We start from the raw sequence: 24524 nt of genomic DNA, 5'->3' as shown, positions 1-24524 counted from the left end.
GCAGGTTTAATTAAGGATATTTCTGAGAAAAAGTTTACGTCCAATTTTACATAATTCAAACAACAAATTTTTGCTTGGATAATGATGAAGACGACATCGAAACTCAAACAGTCATGTCCTGGCTGCGTTATGATTGAAGAAATTTACTCAAATCTGATTTAAGATGTCCTTTTCGATTATCTTTAGCTTGGCCCCGAGCCTCAGAGAAGTCATTGAAGAGCACAGGAAATTAACCTGAATAAGAAAAGTGTAAATGAACAGAGAAATGTCTTAAACTGATATCCATACACAAACAAAAATTCACTATTACATAAATAACAGTTTTTCTCTAGAAAAAAAATTTTTTCTCTCAAATCGGCACTCTTAATCCCTACGGTATCCCCCCGGCAACGAGCGAAATTCATTTAACTAATTTATTCTTGTTTTCTCGTCACCATATTCCCACCAATGGTGTAGCTCCATTTCTGCATATAAACGCTCACCACCCACAATTCCTCCGATCGCTCTAACGGAAGGCTGACGCTCGAGACTCTTTACGGTGGCCAATTTACGTTTCAACTCAGTTGATAATACTAAATTACCCTGTTATACTCTCCCACCGACGCAGCTCCACAGTTTCCCAAGAAACTTGCACCTTCAAAGTCTCAAGCGCGGTTGCAGTCCCAGTTTTTTTATTCATTGGTCGAGAATGATGGTCTCCAACACACTTTTCCATGAGCTTGCTATGCGAACTGAAGCCTTTGTTAGGACTGAAACAGTTTTGTTTGCTATTACCAATGTTGTGGCCATCCTTGGAAATCTCCTCATTTTTTGCGCCGTGTACCATAACCACAGGCAACGCACGATTCCCAACATATTCGTAACAGCACTAGCTGTGAGCGATATTCTGATGCCTATTATCTGTATGCCTTTTACAGTTGTAAGTCTTTTCCACGGCAGGTGGATCTTTGATGAAACGGTCTGCCGCTTTCAAGCATTTGATATCTTTGCGTTTGGGACGAGTAGTCTTGGAACTATGGCAGCAATTGCAGTCAGCCGATATTTCTGTGTTGTTAATCGGGAAAAGTATCCCTCGCTGTTTAAGAAGCAAAGAGCCTTGATGTATATTTTCATCGTTTGGTGCTTGGCTCTGGTTGGATCTGTGCCCATATTACTCTTCAAAAATGACAGCATTGAATTCCACCCTGGAAAAGCAATGTGTCTGTACAAATTTGAAAGTAATATTGCTTACTCTGCCTCAATCCTTTGTTGTTTTATCACAACACCCTTGATTATCATCACGATCTGCTATGTCAAAGTGTTCCGCGCCGTGTCGAGATCAAATCGTGTTTTCTCATTGGAAAATAACCCGGAACTTCTTCGGGTGAATGTGCAAGAAGCCAAAGTGACGAAGCGTTTGGTAGCAGTTGTGGTCGGCTTTGCATGCTGTTGGCTTCCTGTTTTTGTCGTTGCTAACTTTGACATGACACGTGGAGAACCCACGCTACCACGACAAGTGTACTTAAGTTACAGCCTCTTAATTTATCTGAGTAGCACCATAAACCCATTCATATATTCTGCCGCAGATGAGAGGTTCAGACGAGGGTACAAGGTTGTTTTGAGGAAGATTTTTACCTTTAAATGCCGAGACAACAGCGAGAACGGTAACGCCTACCTGAAATAGCCAGAGAAATGTAGTAGGAAATGGATTTTTCTGAGATTTTGTCCGAGGTTGTTGCTGGTAAAATCAGAAACAAAGGACTAACGACATTATTTGATACTCATCATCCGTCAAGTGCGTTTATCTACCGAGACTTTTCGAAGTGGTAACTAACCCTTTTGGCATTTAACCTAGGTGCTCCGCATTGTCAAAGCGATGTTTCGAAGGATCAAAGATTGTGGTTATATCCGAAAGAATCTAACAAAGTGACTGAACACTGAATATGCAAGCGATCTTCGCAGTAATGAACACCACTTAAGCAGTAATAACAATAAGGCCTAAAAAAAAGGGTCATGGGCACAAATTCCGCACAGGCCTCAATTTTTTTCAAGTCTTATTTTCACTACTGTGTAAGAAGTGTTCATTACTGCGAAGATCGTTTCCATACTCATTGCTCCATCCGCAGTACACATCCGATTTTCATACATTTCCAGTCATTACTGAACAGTGTTGTACCATGAAGTACATATTAAGAAAAATTGGATGCAAATTTACAAATTTTGCGGACGCCAATAACCGACTGTTTCAAAAAAGAGAGGGTTTAAGAGAACTTGATATTCGTGGGAATTTGTAAAAACAGTTTTATTGATGCGGTTGAGAGAAACTGTTTAAAGATTTTACATTGTTTAAACTTGAACACACACATAATGAACATAATGCCAGCATTCGATACATGCTCATAACGTCACGGTAAAGAATTTTTGAGCTAAAGAAAGGTTTTTATTTAAGAGTAGTCACGATTGATTTTAGTTTTGCATCTGATTGGTTGAGAATTTGGAATAAACACTTTTGACCAATCAAAAAGCGTAGCAAAGTCAAACCAATGAAATCTCTAGGACCTATAAAGACAAAGGTTAATTACAACGCGCGGGAAACGCGGATGACCAGGTCACAATTGATTTTAGTTTTGCATCTGATTGGTTGAGAATTTTGAGCAAATACTTTCGACCAATCACAAAGCGTAGCAAAGTTAAACCAGTGAAATCGCACGGACCTATAAAAACAAAGGTAAATTACAACGTGCGGGAAAACGCGGGTGACCAAGTCACGATTGATTTTACTTTTGCATTTGATTGGTTGAGAATTTGGAGTAAATATTTTTGACCAATCACAAAGCGTCGCAAAGTCTAACCACTGAAATCGCAAGGACCTAGAGAAACAAAAGTAAATTACAACGCGCGGGAAAACGCGGGTGACCAAGTCACAATTTATTTTAGTTCTGAATATAATTGGTTGATAATTTGGCGCGAATGTTGTTGACCAATCACATAGCGTAACGAAGGCAAATCAACCAAAAATCGAAAATGCTCTTATTTAAACTAAAACGGAGGTTAACTAACATGGTATCTAAATAACTTATTTGTAAGAATCAAAATCGAAAACAAATATTTAAAATAAGCGATAAACTAATTATTATTGTACTCAAGAGTCCCGTATGCTGGATATTCTACGAATTCTTCTACGAGAACGACGACGAAAGATCCAGAAACAATTTGCCAGTAACAATAGCAACAGCACACCAAGCCACTGAAATACACAGAGAAAGAAAAACAAGTGCTAGTCACAGCTGCTGCAATCTGATTGGTTAATATAATCGCTATCCACTCAACAAATAGATCCCATATTACCTTGCGTCTGTTTAGTAACAGACCACAGATGACGTCAGAATGTGGTAAGAACAAAAAACGTGGCACTAATGTTCCTACCACATTTTGGCCTCTTCTGTATTCTATTAAATGGTTAAGAATATATGAAAGTCATTTATTTGAACTGCGGATAAAGACGTGAATGAAACTGATCCTCGCAGTAATGTGCACTACTTAGGCAGTAGTGAAAATAAGGCCTGAAAAAATTCAGGCCTGTACGGGATTTGAACCCATGACCTTTGCGATACCGGTGCAGCGCTCTACCAACTGAGCTAACAAGCCAACTGGGAGCTGGTCATGAAGTTGGTTCTAATAAACCCGTGAAGTGATGAATAAATGGTTAAGAATATACGAGAGTCATATATTTGAACTGCGGATAAAGACGTGAATGAAAGTGATCCTCGCAGTAATGTGCAGTTGGCTTGTTAGCTCAGTTGGTAGAGCGCTGCACCGGTATCGCAGAGGTCATGGGTTCAAATCCCGTACAGGCCTGAATTTTTCAGGCCTTATTTTCACTACTACCTAAGTAGTGCACATTACTGCGAGGATCACTTTCATTCACGTCTGTATTCTATTATTGTACAGACCCACGGCATCATAGAATTCAGTATTTCCTCTGTCGATTTCCTACATGCGATAGAAATCTTGAACTCATAATCTACATGTTAACTAGAATTAAGGAAAGCCACCCTTGCTTGTGACACCTGCTATTCGAATTCCACACCCAGTTCAGTTACAAGACACCGAAACCACACTGTTTGGCGGCAAATATCCACAACCAGAAATGTTGCGACCTACCCTCTCCTCCCTCCCTCCTTCCCCCAACCCCCTTCCAAGGGATTAGGTGTTCAAATGCGAAATTTTCATCGTGATTATTATATAGTTTCATAATCACCTTGAACCCAAACTTTCCAAGACTGAAGATCAAAAAAACCTGCGTATTGTTCTTTTCTTATTTACTTACCTCGACAAAACACAGCATAAGCGATTCTCTTCCGAACTTATACCAATCCGATTTTTCATACTCGACAGTGTAAACCACAAATGACGCTAACAACGCAACTGCTATCACAGGATCAAGAAACCTGAGATGATAAACAAAAAATAAACTAATTACTGCGTTCAAATTCTTTTATTTCCCTTTTTTGCGCACACATTTCAAAGCCTAAAAAAAATTAACAAAAATGTGACATACTTTACAATAAAATCCCAAATCCTGGGAAGTCTCCAGTCGTCAAGTCCAAACTAAAGAAGACACAAGACAAAATCACTCGAATTAAAACATCCGGGAAACGGAAAGGCCTTGAAGTTGGTGCTGGACTCCGGGTCGAGAGGTCTGGGTTCGAGCCCAAGCGTGTCATTGTGTTGTGTCCCTAGCCAAGTCACTTCTCTACTCTCATAGTGCCTCTCCCCTCCCAGGAGTATAAATAGCTAAAAACCTGTTGCCAGGGAAACATGACGAAATAGTAAGGGGTAACTGGAGATAAACTTGCAGCATCAGGGGCTGTGCAAACCGGGATGAGTGCCCCTGCTGATTAATCTTGTAACCAAACCTTCCACGGCCAAGCGGTTGTTTCAATCACACGGTAGGATCTGGGTACAAGATTTCCCGCTGACTAAGCCACTAAGTTGGAAAGCAAATTAAACCCTTTTATCACATTAAATACCAAAGGTTATAAAATCGAAAAACTCGATGCTCCATGAGAACACACCTGATTGACTAAATCCTCCCTAAATTTGGACACGCCATAAAGTATTGGTAATGATATTGTAACAGCACCAGCGAGGACTTGACCGAACGCCCAAACAAAATCCTGCAATGAAAAAGATAATGAAATAGCCTAGATCGCATTTCGCTTTCTCTTTAAGCTCTCGAAAAATAATCAAGAAACAAAGATAAATGTTAACAATTAATCGTTAGGGCAACTAACAAGCTTACTGATATTTGACTTTTTTTCACTCATTCATTCCTCCATTTCCCATTTATTTCATTCATCCATTCATCCTTTCATCCATTTATTCATATATTCATTTATCTTTTTCTTTCTATTTGATAATCACTTTTTTGTAGCTGACGTGCGAGAAAACGAGGGTGACCTGGTTACAATTGGTCCTACGTTTGGTTTTGTGTCTGATTGGTTGAGAGAGTGGCACGAGCTTTCTGGACCAATCAAAGAGCGTGAGAATTAACACCGAATGTTTACAAAGTAATTTCGACTTTCCATCGAAAACTGGTCGATAATACCGAGAAAAAAACAAAACAAACCCCTTACCTGGCTGACAAGGAAGTCCAAATGCAGTGCTGATGGTAAGCCACAACAAAACAACAGCGTTAAAACCACGGGGAGACCATATTTTCGAGGAACTGTGAAAAAGGGAACAGGATAAACAGACAATTATAATTAAAAATAATCCTCCATTTAATTGCTTTTGCTAAAATGTTCTCACTGATTGGTCCACCTTTTTAACCAATCACATGCCAAACTCAAACTAATCGTGAGTCGTTGTAGTTGCATTTTCCCACGCTTGAGGACGAGATCTCATTGGCTCCCGGTGACATACTCTCTTGTTTTGATTGGTCGTTATAGTAACCATAATTTTTTCATGTTACGAGATTTGATTGAGAGCATTAAAAAATAAATTAAGTTTAATAAATAAGTGAATAAATGAATAGACAAAGAAACATATTAATGAATAGCTATTCGTACCTTGCATCTCTTGAAGCGTACGAACTGGCAGTTCTATCATTGCTAAAAGTGAAGTGATGCCACCAAGAGATAGGCAAAGGAAAAACAGCGATGATAGGACCCGCCCTGAAGTTCCAAGATGCTCGTAAAGAACTGGCATCCTGACAAAAGAAAGGCATGTAAAAAAAAATTAGAAAAAAAACGTTGCACCTTTTCCTCGAGGACAAGACAAACAAAAATCCGAATCCCCAGAGAATATTTCAATACCAGCCATATTCGATTTCACAATGGTATCCTCTTCAAACTTAAGTTAATAAAAACTCATTTGATGGCCTTAGAGTAATTTTCAATAGAATGTTGAAAGTAGTCAGAGATTTTTTGGGGGGTTGTATCAATTCGGTCAGTGGTCGATCCTCAAAATTCGCACCATCGTTTTTATCAATCATATGCAAAACGAAAAACAATCACGACGTGGTCGCCCGCGTTTTTCCCGCGCTTATGGTGGTATTCCTGTTTTTACTTTGAGCGCTCATTGGCTGATAATGATCATGTAAACCTTTGTCATGATTGGCCGTTGTGATTTCTTTGGTTTTTGTTTTTCGATACTAAGTCAATCGGCAAGCCTTTCAGTGCGGGAAAACGTGAGTGACCATGTCGTAATTAGTATTAACTTTACATCTGATTGGTTAGACAGGTAAGGCGAGATTGTTTGAACCAAAAGGGGAGCGTTAAGAATAGCAGTAAGACGTGCACGTGTAAACATCGCTGAGCCCGCGCTTGCACGCACGTGTTTCCATTAACTAAAACTTACCAAAGAAAGGTGAGTCCTGTATTAGCATAGCCGTCCTCTCTTAATAACCGTGCGATTTCAGTTTTATTAGCTCCCTCTCTCATCTTTGTAGAAAATACCGTGGAATAAAGTGTCAAAGCGCTTACTAAACTGAAGAGGAGAAAAATTGCAGTGACAAATAAGTTAAAAAAATAAATGTATGGCATAATATAAGTTCTCTACGTTTACAAATGGCGCAAAAGATTTTGTTGGAATCGCTGAAGAAAATTAAATCAATTTTCACTTTTCTAAATGATTGCGCAACTCTGAAATAACTTTTAAGAAGAAATCTTAATTCATTAGAAACGAGAATGGAACCTTCCAATTAACAGAGCAGTGCTTTACCAGCAGTGGGTTAGAGGGAACTCATAGCGAGCTGCCATACATCTACGTTACCGACAAGGCGTAAGGATAAAAAAACTGTATATTGGCCAATTTCTGTGAGTTTGTTTTGCCTTACTTTGGACTGTGATGAAGTCCAATCCATGCAGTCACAAATAAGCTGAATTATACACGTATTTTGATTGGTTGGTACTTATGATCTATTGGAGGCCAGACGCATACATGAAGTCACATTAACAACTGCACTGTTCTCATCTGTGATCTGTTACTGAACATGGGATCTTTTTGTTAAATTTAGCAATTTCAACCTCACTCTTAATCAATTAAGGATTTTTTTATAGTCTGGGTCAATTGTCTCAACTACAATTATAGAGATTTAAGGAGGCAGGACTTACTTATGGCCCAAGAATTATAATTTTATCAAGAGGACTTCCTCATGCTCACCTGACTAAATTGTTACAAAGTGGAAGAAGGATTCCTAATTTGACCACACTATTCCGTCTGGACATGTATGTTGCATATGTTAAAAATAACCCCGAACCAGCACCTAGGAGAATAAAGGCAAGGATTTTTAGGCAAAAAAGTTAAAAGTAAACAAAAATGTGAGTTTGTATGGTATCATCAACTCCAGTTAGGAACTTTAATGATACAAAAATCCTAGTCTATTAATACTGACTAACGCAGCTGCAGTGTTCCAATCAGTTATAAAATGAAATGGAAATGAAATGATGGGAAATGAAATGGGAAAATTTCTGTGACATAAGAAAAATTGATAAATTGAAATGAAGTGAAATGATGGAAAGTAATGGAGTGGAACATAATTAAATGGGAGAAAAAGAAATGAAATTAAATCAAAATGAACAAATTGAATTGAAATAAAATTATTTGAAATCATTTTTTTACCTGTGTCCCAAGCATTCTGAGAGGCTGCATCCACCCAAAGACGTAAGGTTCCTAATTCAGCTACAGGAGAAAAAATAAAAGAACTGCAACAACTTCAGTTTCTAAGGACAAATTTTAGGTTTCAAACCATTTGATGAGTTCATTATAATTATCAGGTAAGAACTTTCTTTTAAAAGTTTAGCTTTATTACAACAAAACTGATGCTTTCTGTAGTGCACAGGGACTTCCAATCACAAAGTCAAAATACTACATACATCATCAGCACTACAGACCCATCAGTCAATTAAAAAAAAAAGTAAAGCCTTTATACTGGCCCAAATGGCCCATGGGGACAGCGCTTCACCCCGGTTTCCTTAGCATGAAGCAGCTAGGGGTATTGCTACTTCCCCCTAGATGGGATGCTAGTCCATTGCAGGGTTACCCCCAGCATATTTGTTGGTACCCATTTGTACACCTGGGTGAAGAGAAGCAATTTGAGAGTAAAGTGTCTTGCCTAAGAACACAACACAATGACCCCAGCCAGGGCTCCAAACCGGACCACTCGATCCAGAGTCAAGTGCATTAACCATGAGCCCACTGTGCCTTTGCCAATAAATAACAGGATTGTTTGCTGCTATATTTAACCAAAAAGCTCTGGTATCTATGGGAAGTGATACATGCATGTAGCAAGTGAAACAGACTTTCCATTCTGCAGATTCCCACACTAGCTCATACCCTAACTAGAGACTTTTCCAAAAATATACAATATAGAAGATGCACTGCAGCCATCATATAGCAACATACCCCAATCTGGTGTGAAGAGGTAAGTAATTCCAAATGACGCATATTTCAAAGTCAGCGACCAATAGAATGATACCACCAGTACAAGTAACAGAAGTGGCATGATGACAATGTTCACTCTTTCAATGGATGACACGGATCTGGTTATTGAGACACCAGCAAACAACAGGCTTAAAAACAGAAGGAGGACTGGTAACCACTTGTGATCCTGTGAAAAAAGAAAAAGAAATATTTTTAAATAATTTTTTTAATATTTCTAACAATTACAGTTTTCTGAGTTTGACATTAGTAATTATACCATAAGCTAATTAATACATGCATTTACCTTTTTTAAGCATATAAAATAAATAGTTTCCATGTTGCCATGAGTCTGCATTAAGTATTTAAGATCACAGTAAATGTCAAAAAGTTGTAAGAACTTAACAACACATTTGGCTTTGCCTCGTATGTCATCATTTTGTTTTTACCACATTTTGACATTATCTGTGGTCTGCTAATTGTGGTCTGCTAATAAGAAGAATGATTTAAAACAGATTTTTTTCAAATGTGTTTAAAAGTGCATTTCCAACCATATGGGTGCCTGTTTTAAGAAGTTAATGACATCTGTAAACCAAGTAACAAATTACTAACAAACATCACCTGTAAATGATTCCAAATAGCCTGGCTTGCTTTCAATGATTCAGGCAGGTGATAGGAAATAGAGTGAAAGACATAATAAAAACACCAGCCAACCACCACAGCATAATATGACCTGAAATACAATCAGATGATCATCTTTGTTTAACAACAAAACAAATAACAAAAGTCATCAAATTGGTTATTACAAGCCCTATTTGAGCACTGATAGGACAGTGTACAAGTCATGCTTTTAAGTGAAGAGTTTAACTGGATAGTGTACAAGTCATGCCTGTGTGGTTCATGTGTACCAGCTCTTGTTGTGCATTTCACCAAGTTAACTGTTTTTTGTTTGTTTTTTTAATGAAAATGTATAACCCATGGCAAATTTGTTTCCGAAATTTTGTCGGAGTTTTGATTAAAGGGTACCAGGACTTTAAGTCATTCAATTCTGTCTGAAATCACACTTGTAAAGAGAACTCTCACTTTGTATTGCACCAATCAATTTGGAGATTCACATTCCTTCCTCCTCTGCACAACCCATGGGCATTTGACAGTTGTCCATGCCCAGGGGGGTGGGGAATCAGTACCATGCCTTGGTGGGATTAGTAATTTGAACCAGAGGAATACACATCTTTAAATTTTAAATAGGAGGAGTTTGAAGGTAAAGAGGCCACCTTTATAAGCAAAAGGCTTCGTCAAAAATTTTCATGTCACAGAATGATGGATACAATGGAAAAACCAAACAGCAGCATCAAAAGCTAATTGATGAATTTATTAAATTCTGCAACATTTGTAGATCACACAAAGAATCCTTCAGAAGAAAATTGTGCTTGAGTAAGGAATTTGAAAAACTCAACAGCGAAGACAAGTTGTCACCACAATATTGATCCAATATCAAGTTAACAAAATGGCTACATTGATCATCACTAAACTGTAAATTACTCATTAAAAAAAACACACTTACGCAATGCAACTAACAACTATCACCATCCATCCACCACACCATAATGACCAGGGTCCCCGTAGTGCTCGGAATGATTTGACTGGAGCCCTTCTTGTATATCGACCAACAGAATACTCTATCAGAATCACTGGTATTGACCACAGACCAAGAAATAATAACCACACCAACAAAAAGTGGAGTCCGCCTACAAAAACAACATGGTATGTTACATAATAGTGATATCACATAATTAAACCTAGAGAGGGGGAGGGGTTATATCCTCTACACCTGCCACCCCTCCCTCCCCCCCCCAACACCACCTCCCCAGGCCAGCTGATTAACTTACCACTAAGTTCCAGACCCAACCCTGACAATCCCCTTAAAGGGCATGTAAACCCAAAAAACGTTCATTTTCTTTTCACACAGACGTTTAGTAAATATATCAAGTACACGAAAGGTACCATTCGTTTATTCTCAAAAGTCAATTTTCACTTTGTAAAAGCTCTTCCAAATTCGAAACATTCGCCATCTTGAATGGCGCCATCTTTCCTGTGACGTCACGGGTGGACCCTCCAAAGTCTCGTTTTATAATCGCGTGAGGCACGAAGGGGTCTTTTCTACAGCCGTTGTTTGCTGGTCTCGTCATGATTTTTTCACTTACAGTTTGCTTCAATATATTCGATTTTTTCGTAATGGTGAAGCGTTGTGTCGTCCAGTTTTGTACTGATTCAAACAAAACTGGGCATACAATGCAAATATTTCCAAATGACGCAAATTTGAAGCGACAGTTTGTGAAATTTGTTCATGTGAAAATAGCCGATTTCGTCGAGCCGTTCGAACGTTCTGTTGTTTGTAGCAGTCATTTTTCTTCCTTGTGCTGACGATTCAGGCCTCACCAGAAGCAAATTATTCGGAAGTATAAAAACGACCCATACAGTCGGCAGACGACGAGGATTCGGAAGCGGCCCCCGGCGACCGAACTGAGAAAGTCAACAGAGAAAGTACAAAATCGATTTACATGAAAACGTTTCGTTAATTAAACAACAATAGCTTTATTGGTTCTCTAAAAACATCTTTTTTCTCATCTAATGAAATATCATGGGGAAGCCAGTTGTTCGGGAGCCAGCGCTGAGCCCGTAAAAGACACTGACATGTCTGAACCTTTGCCTGAATTCGAAACACGTATCAAAGAAAGAGAATTCGTTGATATCAGTGTGTAATAACGTGATCTGGAATTTTGTCGGTTCGATACAAAGAATTTTATATAGGATCCCATAATCAACCCTTATGTTCTATAAGAAAATCCAAGCCAGCCCCGCTTGGTTCTTCCTTTGAGAAACCCTGCAGAGAAACAGCAGAAGAATTTGTGTCACGGTTACAGTGAAAATACATTCAAAGGTCAGTAGGACAATATTCATCATTTTGAGTACAACTTAAAAGATCCTGATTTCAGCTTGCAAAACTATCTTTTCAATATTTCAAATCGAAGCAAACACAAACAGGGTTGGATAATTATGAAGGCCACACAAGGAAATGTACATGATACAACTTGTTTATCGATGGAAATGTTTCTGAGATGAAGGATATTGTTTACCGCACAAGATAGCACAGCGACCCTAAAGTGTTTGCCGAGATATCCCCAACACCAACGAACAAGCTATCTGTAGGCAATTTAGCGAAATTTCCTGCCAGGAAAGAAGCGAAAAACAACTAGCTCTAATACTGTATTATTAAATCAATGGCAGAAACAACTCAAGTAAATCGATCTCAAAATGTAACAAAACAGATGAAACAGAAAATATTTAGCTTAGTCGTTTCCTGTGTGATTATCTGTGCTTTGCTGCTGCCTGTACGCGTACTTGGCCGTCTCCAGCACCCAGAAATCGAGGCAAATTGACTGAAAACCTGGATGCTCAGTGATACAACTTATCTGGGTTTCAGGCCATTTTGCCACAATTGCCCGATTTCCGTACAACAAACACTTTCATGAGTTGTCGGCATTGGTTGACAAGTTCCACACTCGCACCTTTGATAATTTTATATAAAACACTTTCAGAAGCTCTAGTTAAAAAAAATTATGTTGCATTCCTTTAGATTTTACTCTCGCTTTATTGCATTTTCATGTTAAATACAAATAAATCACAAAGTAAATTAAATACCAGTCTGAGTTTCCGAGACGGTCGCATCGCTGTCGACATGTTCTGTACTGTCTTCGTGCGGATCGCTTCGGTGAACTCTACGCGGCTCATATTGTTAAGGACGTGGCCCAGACTCTCCTGAAGATTCTGGATTATCCCCAGCGCTTTCATGTACTAAGCTTAAGGCATTCGAGTGGCTATCTTCTGAAAAAACATCTTCCGAACTACCGCCACTTACACGAACTCCCACACCAGTTCTACTAAAGAATATGTGTTGCGCAATATTTTGGTTCCACCGCTTACGTCACGACTTCTCACTATTGTTTTTACCGGAAATGGAATTTCAGTTGAAAATGCCGATTTTCTCCTAAAATAAGTCGAATTGGACAACACTAATTTCAAATTCGTTTTCTACGCCACTTTTTACATAGTATAAGAAAAACATGTATTTTGGGTTTACATGCCCTTTAAGTAAAAAAAGGAGTTGGATATGACCAAACTTCCTAGAGCTCGGCATGGATTATTAATTAACGATAGAGTTCGCGTGATTCCTCTGAGCAAAACTGTTTTTGATGAGAAACATCTACAAGGTTGTGACAATAAGCGATAAGGCTATTGGTATTCCATGGACGAATGGATTGAGTGGAATTTTGTAAAACGTAAACAAACAGCAAATGGACACAACTGCTTTGCTTATTTTTCTACCTTTGTCTCCACTGTTATTGGCAACTATCCTTGGAAATCTCCAGATATTTCCTGTTCCTATCACACAGCCCAGGCACGACAAAACAAGGCCCCATTTGCTTGAAAACGTAAGGGAGCTCTGCACCACACAAAATGATGGAATTCACAAAATTATATAATACTCTGAAATTTATACTCCACCATGGGACATCACGTGGAATAATAAACCAATTTTCCAAAATTCGTCACCTCATTTTGATAATTTGAACTTGTGCTTGAATCACTGCGTAAAAGCGGACGATTTTCTCCGTCAGACATACTTGAAATTAGTTCATGAAATCCGCATCGAACAGTTCCGGGAAAACAATGTGATAGTCAACTCCGAGATCCAGTCCTTCACGTTAATCACGTGCAACGCCTGGCATAAAATCACGTTTTGCAATTGTGTAATATTAGGTGATTATTATTTATTCGATAAGCAGTGTTTTACTTCGCAAATATTATGATAAGAAGGAAAATGTCGAGCTGGTTCTCATTTTGGAGAGTGCAGACAAAGCTCGAAGAATGTACCGGGCCGTTCTCTGTTGGTTGCAGCGATTTTATGTGTGCAAAAGATGAATCTACAGGTTTTTCTACTGAAGGTGGTAGCTTTATACGTTTCTTTTACCCAGCGGAGAAGACGGCTGGAACATTGGATGAATCGAAAAGATGTTTTTGGATTCCTTGTCAAGAATACGCATCAGGACTTGTAAACTTCATGAAACTTCCAGGTTGGGTTTTAGGAAGATTTTTCCACTGGTGTGTAGGTAGGCGTACAGCTCTCAATTTGATTTACTACTAACTTAAGGTTGAGGTACTCGACCGCATAGCTATTGATTGTAATGCAGGGGGTTTTACCTTCCTAGGGAGGGGGGGGATGCGGAAAATAAAGTGGTAGTCAAGACGTGCACTCCTATAGTCTGAACGTGTGCAGCGAGAATCCTCTTAAATGGGCTATAGTCAGCTTGTGAGCATTTGCAATGATCAATAAATCCACTTATTGCGATATTTTTATTACTCTAGGTAGCTTGCAGATCCCTGCAATATACAATGCACCACTTTGTAAACCTGCTGGAGAGGACCAGTTGTTACCTTGTGTTATTTTTTCACATGGCCTGGGAGGTAACAGGTTAATCTACAACACTTACTGTTGTGAGTTGGCATCCCAAGGATGTCTAGTGGCATGTGTAGAACACAGGTAAGCAGTTATGGCTTTATTTGGTTTTTTGAGTATGGGCCTTTCCACACTAGCAAAAAAAATGTTTATTTAGGAAAATGTTCTGTCACCACCAACATTTTACAAGTGTGAATGGTTCGTCCTGACTTGACAAATAATTGTTTTGGCCGAAGCAGACAAATCTTCAAACACACTGCCAACAAAATTTGTCCCATAATCATGATAACCTTTTTAATCATTTGTCATTAAAGCTATGACCAGCATGTAATTGAACTGAAATTAGTTTATTAGAAAGGCAAAAATTGTCTTTTGTTGCAAAACTCGGTGATTCTAAAATTTTAAAATGAATGTTGATGAATCCTGGAAATTGCAGGTGGAATCCTCTGCCAAACTATGTTGGCTGGTCTTATGAACAGATCAAACGCTGACAGAATTGACAGCTTGAAATTTTTAATGTGGACAAAAATAAATGCAAATTTGTTATGACAAAATTTGTCCTTTGATTTTGATGGGACAGTTTTTACAGTTTTGTCCACTAGTGAGGAAAGACACAAAAAGAAAGTTTCATGTAATGAAGACAAGTATTAGCATTGAAAGTTAATGCATTGATACTTATTATGCAATTGAAAGCATTATAGAGAATGATTCATCATTAAGATGGGACAATAAATAAGGGGTTCACATGACTTTTGCAGTAATCATCAGTTGATTTTGTGATCTGACCCAAATTAAATATTGAAAACAATTTTTAATTTTTAAACCAGCATAAAACAAAATACAGAACTACAAGGCTCAGGAAAATCAACTGCACAATCTCTATAGTTTATTTTCCAAGGCCTTGCACCTGACTCCACTTAAAATTGAATAAGATTTTTTTTCTTTATTAAAAAAACACCAGAGATGAATCAGCCTCTGCTACATACATTCTAAAGAAGAATGATGGAGATGGGAATATGACAGAGGAATGGATCCAGTACCACCATCTCCGAGAAAGTGATAATGAGTTTGAATTTCGAAACAGGCAGGTGTGTTTATTTGTAGTTTAGATTCATTTCATTTTGATTTTAAGATACAACCACAGTTTGTACTTCAGCTTATTGGCTCATTCTGACAGAGCTTATCCTGATTTATGAAGCATTATACTATAAAATATATGGCCAGGCATTATGGATGGGAAGCCAGTTATCAGAGGATAATGAATGGCATCTGATAATTCCTTGTGACTCAATTATCCCCTCAGCTACTGGGTGGAAAGAGGCAATTTTAAAGTTAAGTGTCTTGCAGATGAATGCAGCACAGTGACCAAGTTGGTGCTGAAACTGAGATCTGTTGACACAGATTCCATGGTCCTTACCATCAGGCCAACTCTACTATATCTTTAAACACCACAATATCACTGTTAAAACTGCCTTAACAAGGAAATATACTTCATTTTTTTTCATTAAAACAGTTATTTTTTCTTTTTATAGGTTCACATCAGAGCAAATGAATGTGTAAGAGCCCATAACATTCTTGAAAACATTCAGTCAGGATATTTTCCAACAAATTTGTTCCAGGAAAACTCTATTTTACAACAGCTCAAGGTATTTGAGGGAAATTGGCTTTGTCCGTTAATTTTATCCCTGTTCCTTTAATTATCTTCAGTCATTCCATCCATTAATCTATTCAATGGCACCACTTATTTGAAGGAGGGATGAAGCCATTCAGCAAATAAATTGCTGTGCATTGGATAATCGAAGAATTATGTTTCCTTGAAAAGCAATCTAACCAATGTATTCCAAAATTTCATATTTGTTTACATCGTAGTTCATGGCTCATCGAGTCAGGTAAAAGAAAAATATTGATTGCTTTTTAGTTGAGTGGTTACCTCTGTTTGACAACAAGAATAATGCTAATTCATAAATTGTGTCTCCTTTGTCTTTTTTTTAAGGGAAGACTGGACTTAAAAAGGGTTGCAATGGTTGGTCATTCATTTGGAGGTGCTACTACTGTCCTATCTTTGGCAAAGGACAAGCGATTTAGGTACTGTGTTCATCACAAGGCTAATAAAATTAACTCTGCAGTCTCAGACACTTCTGTGTTATGTAGTCTAAAAAGATTACATCATGCATAATAATAAAGCTTTGTTAAGATTGGCATTGGAATCAAGCTTGCCTGTGACTTTATCCTATGCAAAATACAGAGCCTCTTAAAAATATTTTTACCATCATCAACACCAAATAAAAACCAGATTTATGGTAGTTCAAAATTCCAGTTTATCCAAATCTATAAGTGTTTCCAAGAAAAAAACCCTTTTCATTAAATGAATTTGTTACATTCAAACTTAGAGCAACATTATCTTTCAAGTTTTTCTAAAAAACCATAATTAAATAAGATCTGCTAGGTCAATCTTGATCAATTTTTTTTAAAATTATTTTACAATGACAATAAGATTTCCATTACGTCTTTCTTAATATTTATTGTAGCATATTTTTAAATTGGGTAGAGAAATTTTCTTACTCAACATAGACAATTTTTATTATTAAATTGCCTTTATTCAGTCCATTTTAATCTATCTTCAGTGAAATACATTGAAACCAGCTTGTGAGTGTTTGTCAATAATATTTAATTGTATTTAAACAATCAGCCAGTAGGTATGTAACCTTCAACTTCATCCAAGTAATTTTATTGACTTAGTTAATTTCTCAACTCATTTATGTTCCAGGTGTGGTGTGGCTCTTGATGTGTGGATGCTGCCTTTAGGAAAAGGGATATTTAGTTATGATCTTGATCAGCCTTTACTGTTTGTCAATTCACAACAATTTCATTGCTGGGACCAAAACGTGGATCCTCTTAAAAAGTTTATTAGTAATAAGCCAGGTTTGCTTTCTTATCATTGTTTATTTTTTCCTCTTCTTCGAACTAATTTCTCTATTTCTTGGCTCGAGAGCAGAGTTTTACCTATAAGAGCGCATCTTCATTATGTTTGATAAGACCAAAACACAGAAAATCACAACAGCCAATCAGAGCAAAGAAAAATAGCTCAAGGAGCCAATGGGAACGCAAAGTAAATGAGAGCAAACTGTCCAAAGCGCGGGAAAATGTGAGTGACGAAGTCGTTGTAAGTTTTAGTTTCGTATCTGATGAGTGAGAAAGTGGTGCAAATTTCTGGAACAATCACAGAGCGAAGTAAAGCAAAACTAATGCAATCCTGAATTACTTTCCACACTCGATTGAAAATTGGTCTTATCAATGGAGTGAACGAAATAGCTTTACTAAAATCAGGTCTTTTAATTTTATTCTTTGCAGAAACAAGACCAATCATAGCGATAAGGTAAGAAATTTACTCAGTACAACTATGAATGATTTTCTGCGGAATCGTTCTTTTTGTCTCGGTGCTACTGACCTTAGTGAAGTGAAGTTTGAAAATATTTGTTCATGGAGATGTTTTCACACCTCTGACTTAACACTTACCTTTGTAAGCGTTTAGTATATTTTCAAAGCCTTTCTAATAATTTTCCGTTCATTAGTAAATTTCTTTTTGACGCTGTATTTCCTAGTAAGAAGTTTTTTCGTTTTTTTTTTTCAATTACAGAATATTGTTAAAATCTTTGTTGTCCATTTAAAGCCGTATCCGCAGTTGTCCGGTTTAACCTTTGACTTATCTCTTGCTCTAACCGTCCACGCTCAGAGACTTTCTCATTTATCGAAAATGGTGGCAAAAACGGTTTCCTAAACAGGACAGCTTACTTAAACAGATAGCAAGAACAAGACTTTTTTGCCAACGTCGACGTGTACTAACTTTTTTCAGACGCCGCCCTCTGACAATTAAGGGCGCTTTCCCAGTCATTAGCCCAGGCTGTTGGTGTAATGACATTGTGGACGGAAAATACCATATTTTTATTTGGTCCTTAAGTGTGAAGGAGACCGTCTGGACGGATTCATATGATGAATTGAAATTTTATGTTTCCTTTTCCATAAATATCAACTCATTTCTTGTCTTACAAAAGAGCACACACGTCTTTCTTCGCCAGGTGGACAAGACATATGAACCAATGTGACATACCGTCAGTTCTGCCACCATACATACTGTACTGGACCTCACTCGGAAGTAAACTTGATCCAACCACAGCTGTGAAGCTTAACAGACAAGCTATCTGGGCGTTTTTGAGGAGACATCTTGGTACGTAAGCAATAATTTATCTAAGTATTATAGGAAGATCTCACTTTCTTTAGTTTATTTTAAACTCACTTATCTAAGTATTAATGGAAGATCTAGCTTTCTTTAGTTCGTTCTCACTGCTTGAAGAACCCTCAGGTTTTAAGAGAGGGTCTTCCGTTTACATTCCATAAGTTCTATGCGCATGCGTTAATTGGTGATGAACATAACCGGTTCTGTTGGGTTTTTTTTGTGTGTGTGTTTTAAAATGTTCAGCTTTGAATGTCATTAACATGGTGTTTACTGGAAGACAAACCTCAGGGTGGTACCCATAGGATACTTATATATAATGTAAAAAAATATTCGGGGGTGTATAGGGCTTAAGTCCCCTGGGGTTAGGGCGTAAAACTTCTGGGGTATACTCTGAAACCCTTAGGGGTATACCGTACTTCTCAAGGGAGTTAACAGTAAAATCTCCGGGGGTATGCCCAGGTATCCCCAGGTATCCCTCTTGGCTTCTTAGACCGTGGCGAGAATTCCAAGATGTAAAAGCACACAAGTTTAAAGTTTCATATGTCTTTTTCTTCCAGATATTGGAAATCCACCGTTACGTGAACCCATTATTGACGGCGGGGAAGGGACACCGGAATATATCATTATCGGTCCAGAATTTACAACTAAAGAAGAACGCAAGAAACTGGACATGGCACAGAGTTCATTGTAATACTTTGAAGGAAATTATCTCTCTTCAAAATCAATTTTTCTATCGGTATTGAAGTTGTATGCTTCAAAATGTGACATATTTCTACACTAACACCATTCATGGCTTACTCTCACCTCTATCTAATCAAATATCAGAAGCGAAATATTTTGAAAATAGCCGGCATTATTTTTAAGTTTACGAAAATATTTTGGTAAACCTGTCTTTCTCTTAATGTTCCTACAAACTTACAGAAACGCTCTTACTTTGAAGAAAACTAATCACCCTCACAGCGTAAGTCTGAAATGCCCAGTTTGAACAATAAGAGAGTTTTGAAATACTCGATAAGTATTTGAAATAGTCAAAAAATCCTACTCTATTTGTTACAACATGCACTTCTGTGAAACACACAATTTTAAATTTGGCGTCTTCGATGTAAATTTCTAAGAATCAATAAACACTCAAGAAAAAAAGGTATTTACGCCACTCAAATATTTACAGTAGACACATGTACACTGGTTGCACCTGTTTTAATACTCGCAAATATGAGGAAAAGATATTCTGGTTGGTTTCACACCGAAAACATCTGAAAAGTTTCTGAAGAAAAGCTAGCTAGCCATCCATCTGTCTTACGAGAGATAATTACAACTAGAGTGGTTCAGTGGCCAGACTTTATTCAAATACGCAAAGAAAGTAGGGTAAGTACATGTCAATCTCTCAAGCCGGTGGAAAACGGAATCTTTACCGCCGATAAATAAAAGATCTTGTATTTTTTTTTCTTGGTTCTACCATAAAATTAAATATTTGAAAAAGCGATTGATCATAGCCCTGAGTAGGTCGGTAAACCCAAACGAGGAAAACATAAAATGCAAGCCATCAGGTGGTGAAGTTTGTTAAGAATGTTATTGAGCTTCAGTAAATATTTCATCATGAGCCACTTGTGATCTCAGCTGATGAGAACATCAGTTGTGCGTTAGTAAAGAAAGCTAGAAGAGGGTTGTTAAAATAATATTTCTTGTGTTATTCTTGAAACAGATCGAAACTTAATGATCAGAGAGCGTTAACGCATTGTGTCACCACAAAGGCACAAGGCTTTTCCTCTCGTTAACGACTAGCTTTTATCTTTCTCCTCTGTTAAGTGCCTCATTGTTTCTGAATATTCAAGTAGACCAGCCTTCTCGTCGAGCGGTAAATCTTGCTTCAGTCTCAGTCTCAGTCTCCATAATATTTTGGTGCCGGAAACGAAGAATCTTGCTAAAGATATCTTTGTATTCTCGCCCCAATTGCTTATTCATGACGCCATATATAACTGGGTTGATGGTGCTACTCGTGTAAAGCAGGAACGCGTAAGAAATGTATACCCCTCGCGGCCAGGTGTCGTCCCCACGCATGGCATCAGTGGTGTCAATTACAAAAATTGGCAGCCAGCAAGACACAAAACCGACCAGAACTGCTAATAACGTCTTGGTCACTTTGGCTTCTTCAACATTCGCTCGCAAGCGGGGAAAATCGCTTTCTTCCGAGAAAACACGATTTGATCTTGAAACTGCACGGAACACCTTTGCATAGCAGATGGTTATAAGTGTTAAGGGGGCTGTGATGCTAACAAATCCTAAAAACAATGTGTAACCAATGTCGCTTTCGAAAGTGTACAAACACATCCCTTTCCCCAGCTTGAATTCAAATCCACCTCTCTCAAAGAAAAGGGGAGGCACAGATCCAACGAGAGCTGCGAACCACGCACAAGCAATGTACAGACAAATTTTTTCCTTCTTAAACAACACCAAGTACCTTTCTGGTTTTACAACGCAGAAATATCGGCTGATTGCAATGACTCCCATGCAATGAATTGAGGCCACCGCAAACGTGAGAACTGCGAAACCATTAATTCGACAAAACGTTTCACCAAAGATCCATCGACCGTGGAAAAGAGTTGCAACAGTAAAAGGCATGCAGCACGAGGAAATCAGAATATCGCTCACAGCCAATGCTATAACGAACATGTTGGGAATCGTGCGGAGCCTGCGGTTTCTGTACACGACATAACAAGTGAGAAGATTCCCAAAGAAAGCCAAAACGTTAATCATGGCAAACAAAAGTGTTTTGGTCCAAATTGAAAATTCAGACCTTGATGCAAACTCCATCTTTTTTTTAGGCCGCACTTTCCGTTCTGGAGGTATAGAGGTGAAGAGGTATCGAATATAGTTTACGATTGATGCATTGATAAATGTGTCATGGTTGTCCTATATCAAAGCCAATATCCTTCATAAAATGTCAGCTGCCCACCTTGTCATGTTTTTGTTAATCCTATCTTTTAAGGACATCAATATATCCAGCACTGAAAAACGAAGGTTGGCACTGAAATATCTATTATAAGTGAGAGCTCAAGTAGTGTAATTTCAATAAACTTGAATAAATTAAACCAAGTGAAATTTGTCAATTTGCAACTTGTCAGCAATTTTCAAATGTCATCATTTTTTCAAATCTCAATGTATCTGTCAATTCCATATCACTTTTTAGGCTACGTTATTTTAATTTTAGGAGAAATGTGCCAAACCGTGCATTTTTTTTTTTTTTTTTTTTATAATTGATTCTTATGTTTAGGTTCTGCACTTTCCTCTATTAAGGTTTTAACAGTTACCCAATTGCATTTAATTTCGCAAAATCAGTAATAACATTTTGACAAAGACGTTTGGAAATTTTCAAAGCAGATATGAGCCCAAGACGTAAAAATTGGAATCAAATGAAAGTCAGCTAATTCAGCTTGTAATTAAAGTCGTCGTTAAAAAAGGGGAAACTGTCGCATTATGAAAATTGATGAAATCAATTAAAAGCTACTGCTTCCGATTTGCAAGGGAATCAATACGGGTACAACAATTCATTGACAGTAAAACAATATGCGTTCCCTGAATATCCGTTCGTATTCTGAGGAACTCGTAAGAGTAGAAAAGATGTTTCTGTTTTGATGACAATTTGTGCATCTTGTATGAAGTGCACCAACCTCAATCACTTGAATTCAATTTTGTAAAATCCCGGATGTACTCGTGTTCACTCTAATGATGTAACCTTTGAGTATTATTCTTTTTTGTTCGTTTTTACTTTATCTTTTATTTCGAGTTAGTCGTTTATTTACGCTTGCTGTTCTTGATCGTTACTTGCCCCGTTTGCACAAAGACACCCTGTAACGTCTGCGTGAGAGAAAGAAAAAATTTTCACAAAAAATTAATCACGAATTGTTGTCGCTCAAAAGCTCCTTGGATAATACACAGAAGACACTACTACAGCACTTGCACCAGTTATGTTTTTTAATTTTTTTTCACAGAGTATCGATTAGCCTTATCTTGCCAAATCAATCACAACTATTTGCTTTGTTTCAGTTGTTCTTGGAAGAGACAGTTCTAATTGACCATGACGCGTTTTTTTTTTTCTCGTTCGTTGCACCCAACGATCGATTACACAAAACGGCATGGTACCTGGTTACTCGCACCTGTGTAGGGGATTGGATCATTCTCCAGCTGTGCACCCCATTTTTCCCGAGATTTTGAACCTTGCATGTTCTGAGGCTGACATCGCTTAATCAAATTCACAATAGCAAATGCTGTCATTCTCAAATGAGCGCCACAACTTGAGTCAATAAGCCCCTCGCTGGCCCCTCTTAACTTTGTCAAATAATTGTGCTTTTTGAAATTTAGCCGGTTTCAGAGCGAATATAAGCACCCTGTTCTATAAATAATTTATTTTATCTTTATCACTGGAGATTTCTGTCGTATGCTGCGACTGTAATCTGAGTGTCGAGGCTCATATCCTTATGACACTAATGTTCAGTTTGCGAATAACATCTTTGTATAAGAAACAAAATACTTTGCAGCAATACAGCAATACTTTTGACAAACTATGAGTGCATGTAGCACCTTTTAGTGCTGGTTTGTTGCTCTTCAAAGCTAATGGCTTGGAAAGGTGTCAAAAACTAACAATGAGTAAAGGGGTAAGTTTCTAGAGAAACTGCGGTGCTGCGTCGGTAGGAATATATCAAGTTAATTTGGTTTATCAACTGAGTTGATATGTAAACTGGCTACCGTAAACAGTTTCCAGAGCTGACTCTCTACAGTGGCCAATTTACATTATCAGCTAAGTTGATAAAACCAAATAATATTATTCTGTTAAAGCTAAAAATCCTAACTGGTTAAGGAACCGGTAGTACGGAAATAGTTGACAAAAGGTACATGCTGTTACCTAAAAATCAACGCAATGATTTTATCCACCCCCAAATGTATTTAATTTTCTCGCCGAAGTAAAATTAATTTCCTGTTTTTCAAACTTTTCAGGGTGCAATCATTTTTTTAATTGGTTAAAAACAAGCAAATTCAGTTACCATTATCTTTTAATTCCCTTCCGGAACGCATTAGTATTTCTATTGGAGGAAATTCAGTTTTTCATTTTTGAACTCGTTTACTCTGTCGAGGATTAATTTTTTCAGAAAGAAAAACAGAAAAGATTTGCATTTCATTTTCAAAAATGTTGACACCAATTACTTCCGTTGCCGCTGACTCCACCTTTTAACTCAACAAGAGAAAAAGTTTTACCGCTTTTCGTTCTGGTGATCGAAATCTATAATGAAAAACCTTTCTCTCGAACTTGCTGCACGGGCAAGATCTCTATTTTGGATTGAAACAGTTTTGTTTGCAGTTAACGATGTTTTGCCTCTCTTCGATAATCTTCTCACTTGCTTCGCCATGTACAGAAATCACAGGCTCCACACGCTTCCCAACATGTTCATAATAGCTCTGGCTGTAAGCGATTTGTGATATCCACCTGTTATATGCCTAATACAGTCACAAGTCTCTCCTACGATCGTTGGGTTTTTGGTAAAAGATTTTCCTCCCTCAAAGGTTTTGGAGTGTACAAGTTTGCAGTTGTTTCTCTTTTTACTAATAATTGCGTTATAATAAATAATAATTGCAGTAAGTCGATATTTTTGCGAAGAAAAAAAATTTGATTAACATTTTTATGTGTTGGTGTTTGACTTTCGTTGGATCTGCGCCTCTATTCTTTACATTTGAGAGCGGCAGATTTCAGTTTCCTTCACGCGAGGCAATGTGCTTGATCACATTCGAAGATGACACAGCTTTCATAATCTTTAGCAACGTTTTTTATATAGCCACTCCTTTCGCCATTATCACGGTCTACTGCGTCAAAGTATT

General features: G+C 37.7%; 4 protein-coding genes and 1 long non-coding RNA gene across 10 annotated transcripts; 2 read left to right on the top strand and 3 right to left on the bottom strand.

Annotated features, from left to right (window-relative positions):
* The first annotated feature begins 504 nt into the window (after window positions 1–504).
* Window positions 505–3120, top strand: LOC113669413 (melatonin receptor type 1A-like). Its single transcript, XM_089206664.1, has one exon. The coding sequence runs from the start codon at window positions 689–691 to the stop codon at window positions 1661–1663; it is 975 nt and encodes a 324-aa protein (XP_089062790.1). The 5' UTR covers window positions 505–688; the 3' UTR covers window positions 1664–3120.
* Window positions 2267–13652, bottom strand: LOC113669416 (uncharacterized). Its single transcript, XM_027185436.2, has 14 exons — window positions 13519–13652; window positions 13291–13408; window positions 10469–10652; window positions 9526–9637; window positions 8890–9094; window positions 8107–8166; window positions 7648–7750; window positions 6844–6972; window positions 6054–6193; window positions 5619–5710; window positions 5058–5159; window positions 4541–4590; window positions 4310–4430; window positions 2267–3226 (listed from the first exon to the last, which is right to left on the bottom strand). The coding sequence occupies exons 1-14, from the start codon at window positions 13585–13587 to the stop codon at window positions 3122–3124; spliced, it is 1590 nt and encodes a 529-aa protein (XP_027041237.2). The 5' UTR covers window positions 13588–13652; the 3' UTR covers window positions 2267–3121.
* On the bottom strand, window positions 11475–12904 carry LOC149051183 (uncharacterized). Of its 4 annotated transcripts, XR_016186721.1 has the most exons (3): window positions 12607–12847; window positions 12042–12132; window positions 11475–11788 (listed from the first exon to the last, which is right to left on the bottom strand). It is a non-coding gene; the product is annotated as an uncharacterized LOC149051183 (long non-coding RNA). The 4 variants fall into 4 exon arrangements; XR_016186718.1 differs by lacking the exon at window positions 12042–12132 and having other exon boundaries at window positions 12607–12904; XR_016186720.1 differs by lacking the exon at window positions 11475–11788 and having other exon boundaries at window positions 11952–12132.
* A 15-nt stretch (window positions 13653–13667) lies between the features above and the next one.
* Window positions 13668–19800, top strand: LOC113669410 (platelet-activating factor acetylhydrolase 2, cytoplasmic). Of its 3 annotated transcripts, none has more exons than XM_027185432.2 (9): window positions 13668–14075; window positions 14332–14506; window positions 15384–15510; window positions 15955–16068; window positions 16416–16507; window positions 17190–17344; window positions 17774–17798; window positions 18499–18647; window positions 19214–19800. In XM_027185432.2, exons 1-9 carry the CDS (start codon window positions 13772–13774, stop codon window positions 19345–19347), a joined length of 1275 nt encoding a protein of 424 aa, XP_027041233.2. In that variant the 5' UTR covers window positions 13668–13771; the 3' UTR covers window positions 19348–19800. The 3 variants fall into 3 exon arrangements, 2 of the variants coding, with proteins under 2 accessions (XP_027041233.2, XP_089062655.1); XM_089206529.1 differs by having other exon boundaries at window positions 13691–14039; XR_003446078.2 differs by lacking the exon at window positions 19214–19800 and having other exon boundaries at window positions 13678–14075; window positions 17190–17567; window positions 18499–18612.
* A 552-nt stretch (window positions 19801–20352) lies between these two features.
* Window positions 20353–21467, bottom strand: LOC113669411 (melatonin receptor type 1B). The gene has a single exon (XM_027185433.2). It carries the CDS (start codon window positions 21465–21467, stop codon window positions 20484–20486), a length of 984 nt encoding a protein of 327 aa, XP_027041234.1. The 3' UTR covers window positions 20353–20483.
* Between the last annotated feature and the right edge of the window lie 3057 nt (window positions 21468–24524).

Source organism: Pocillopora damicornis, chromosome 1 (genome assembly GCF_964200805.1).
Source record: "Pocillopora damicornis chromosome 1, jaPocDami1.2, whole genome shotgun sequence".
NCBI classification, from domain to species: Eukaryota; Metazoa; Cnidaria; class Anthozoa; order Scleractinia; family Pocilloporidae; genus Pocillopora; species Pocillopora damicornis.
The sequence above is the reverse complement of the archived record's forward strand: the minus strand, read 5'-3'. Positions and strand labels throughout refer to the sequence as shown.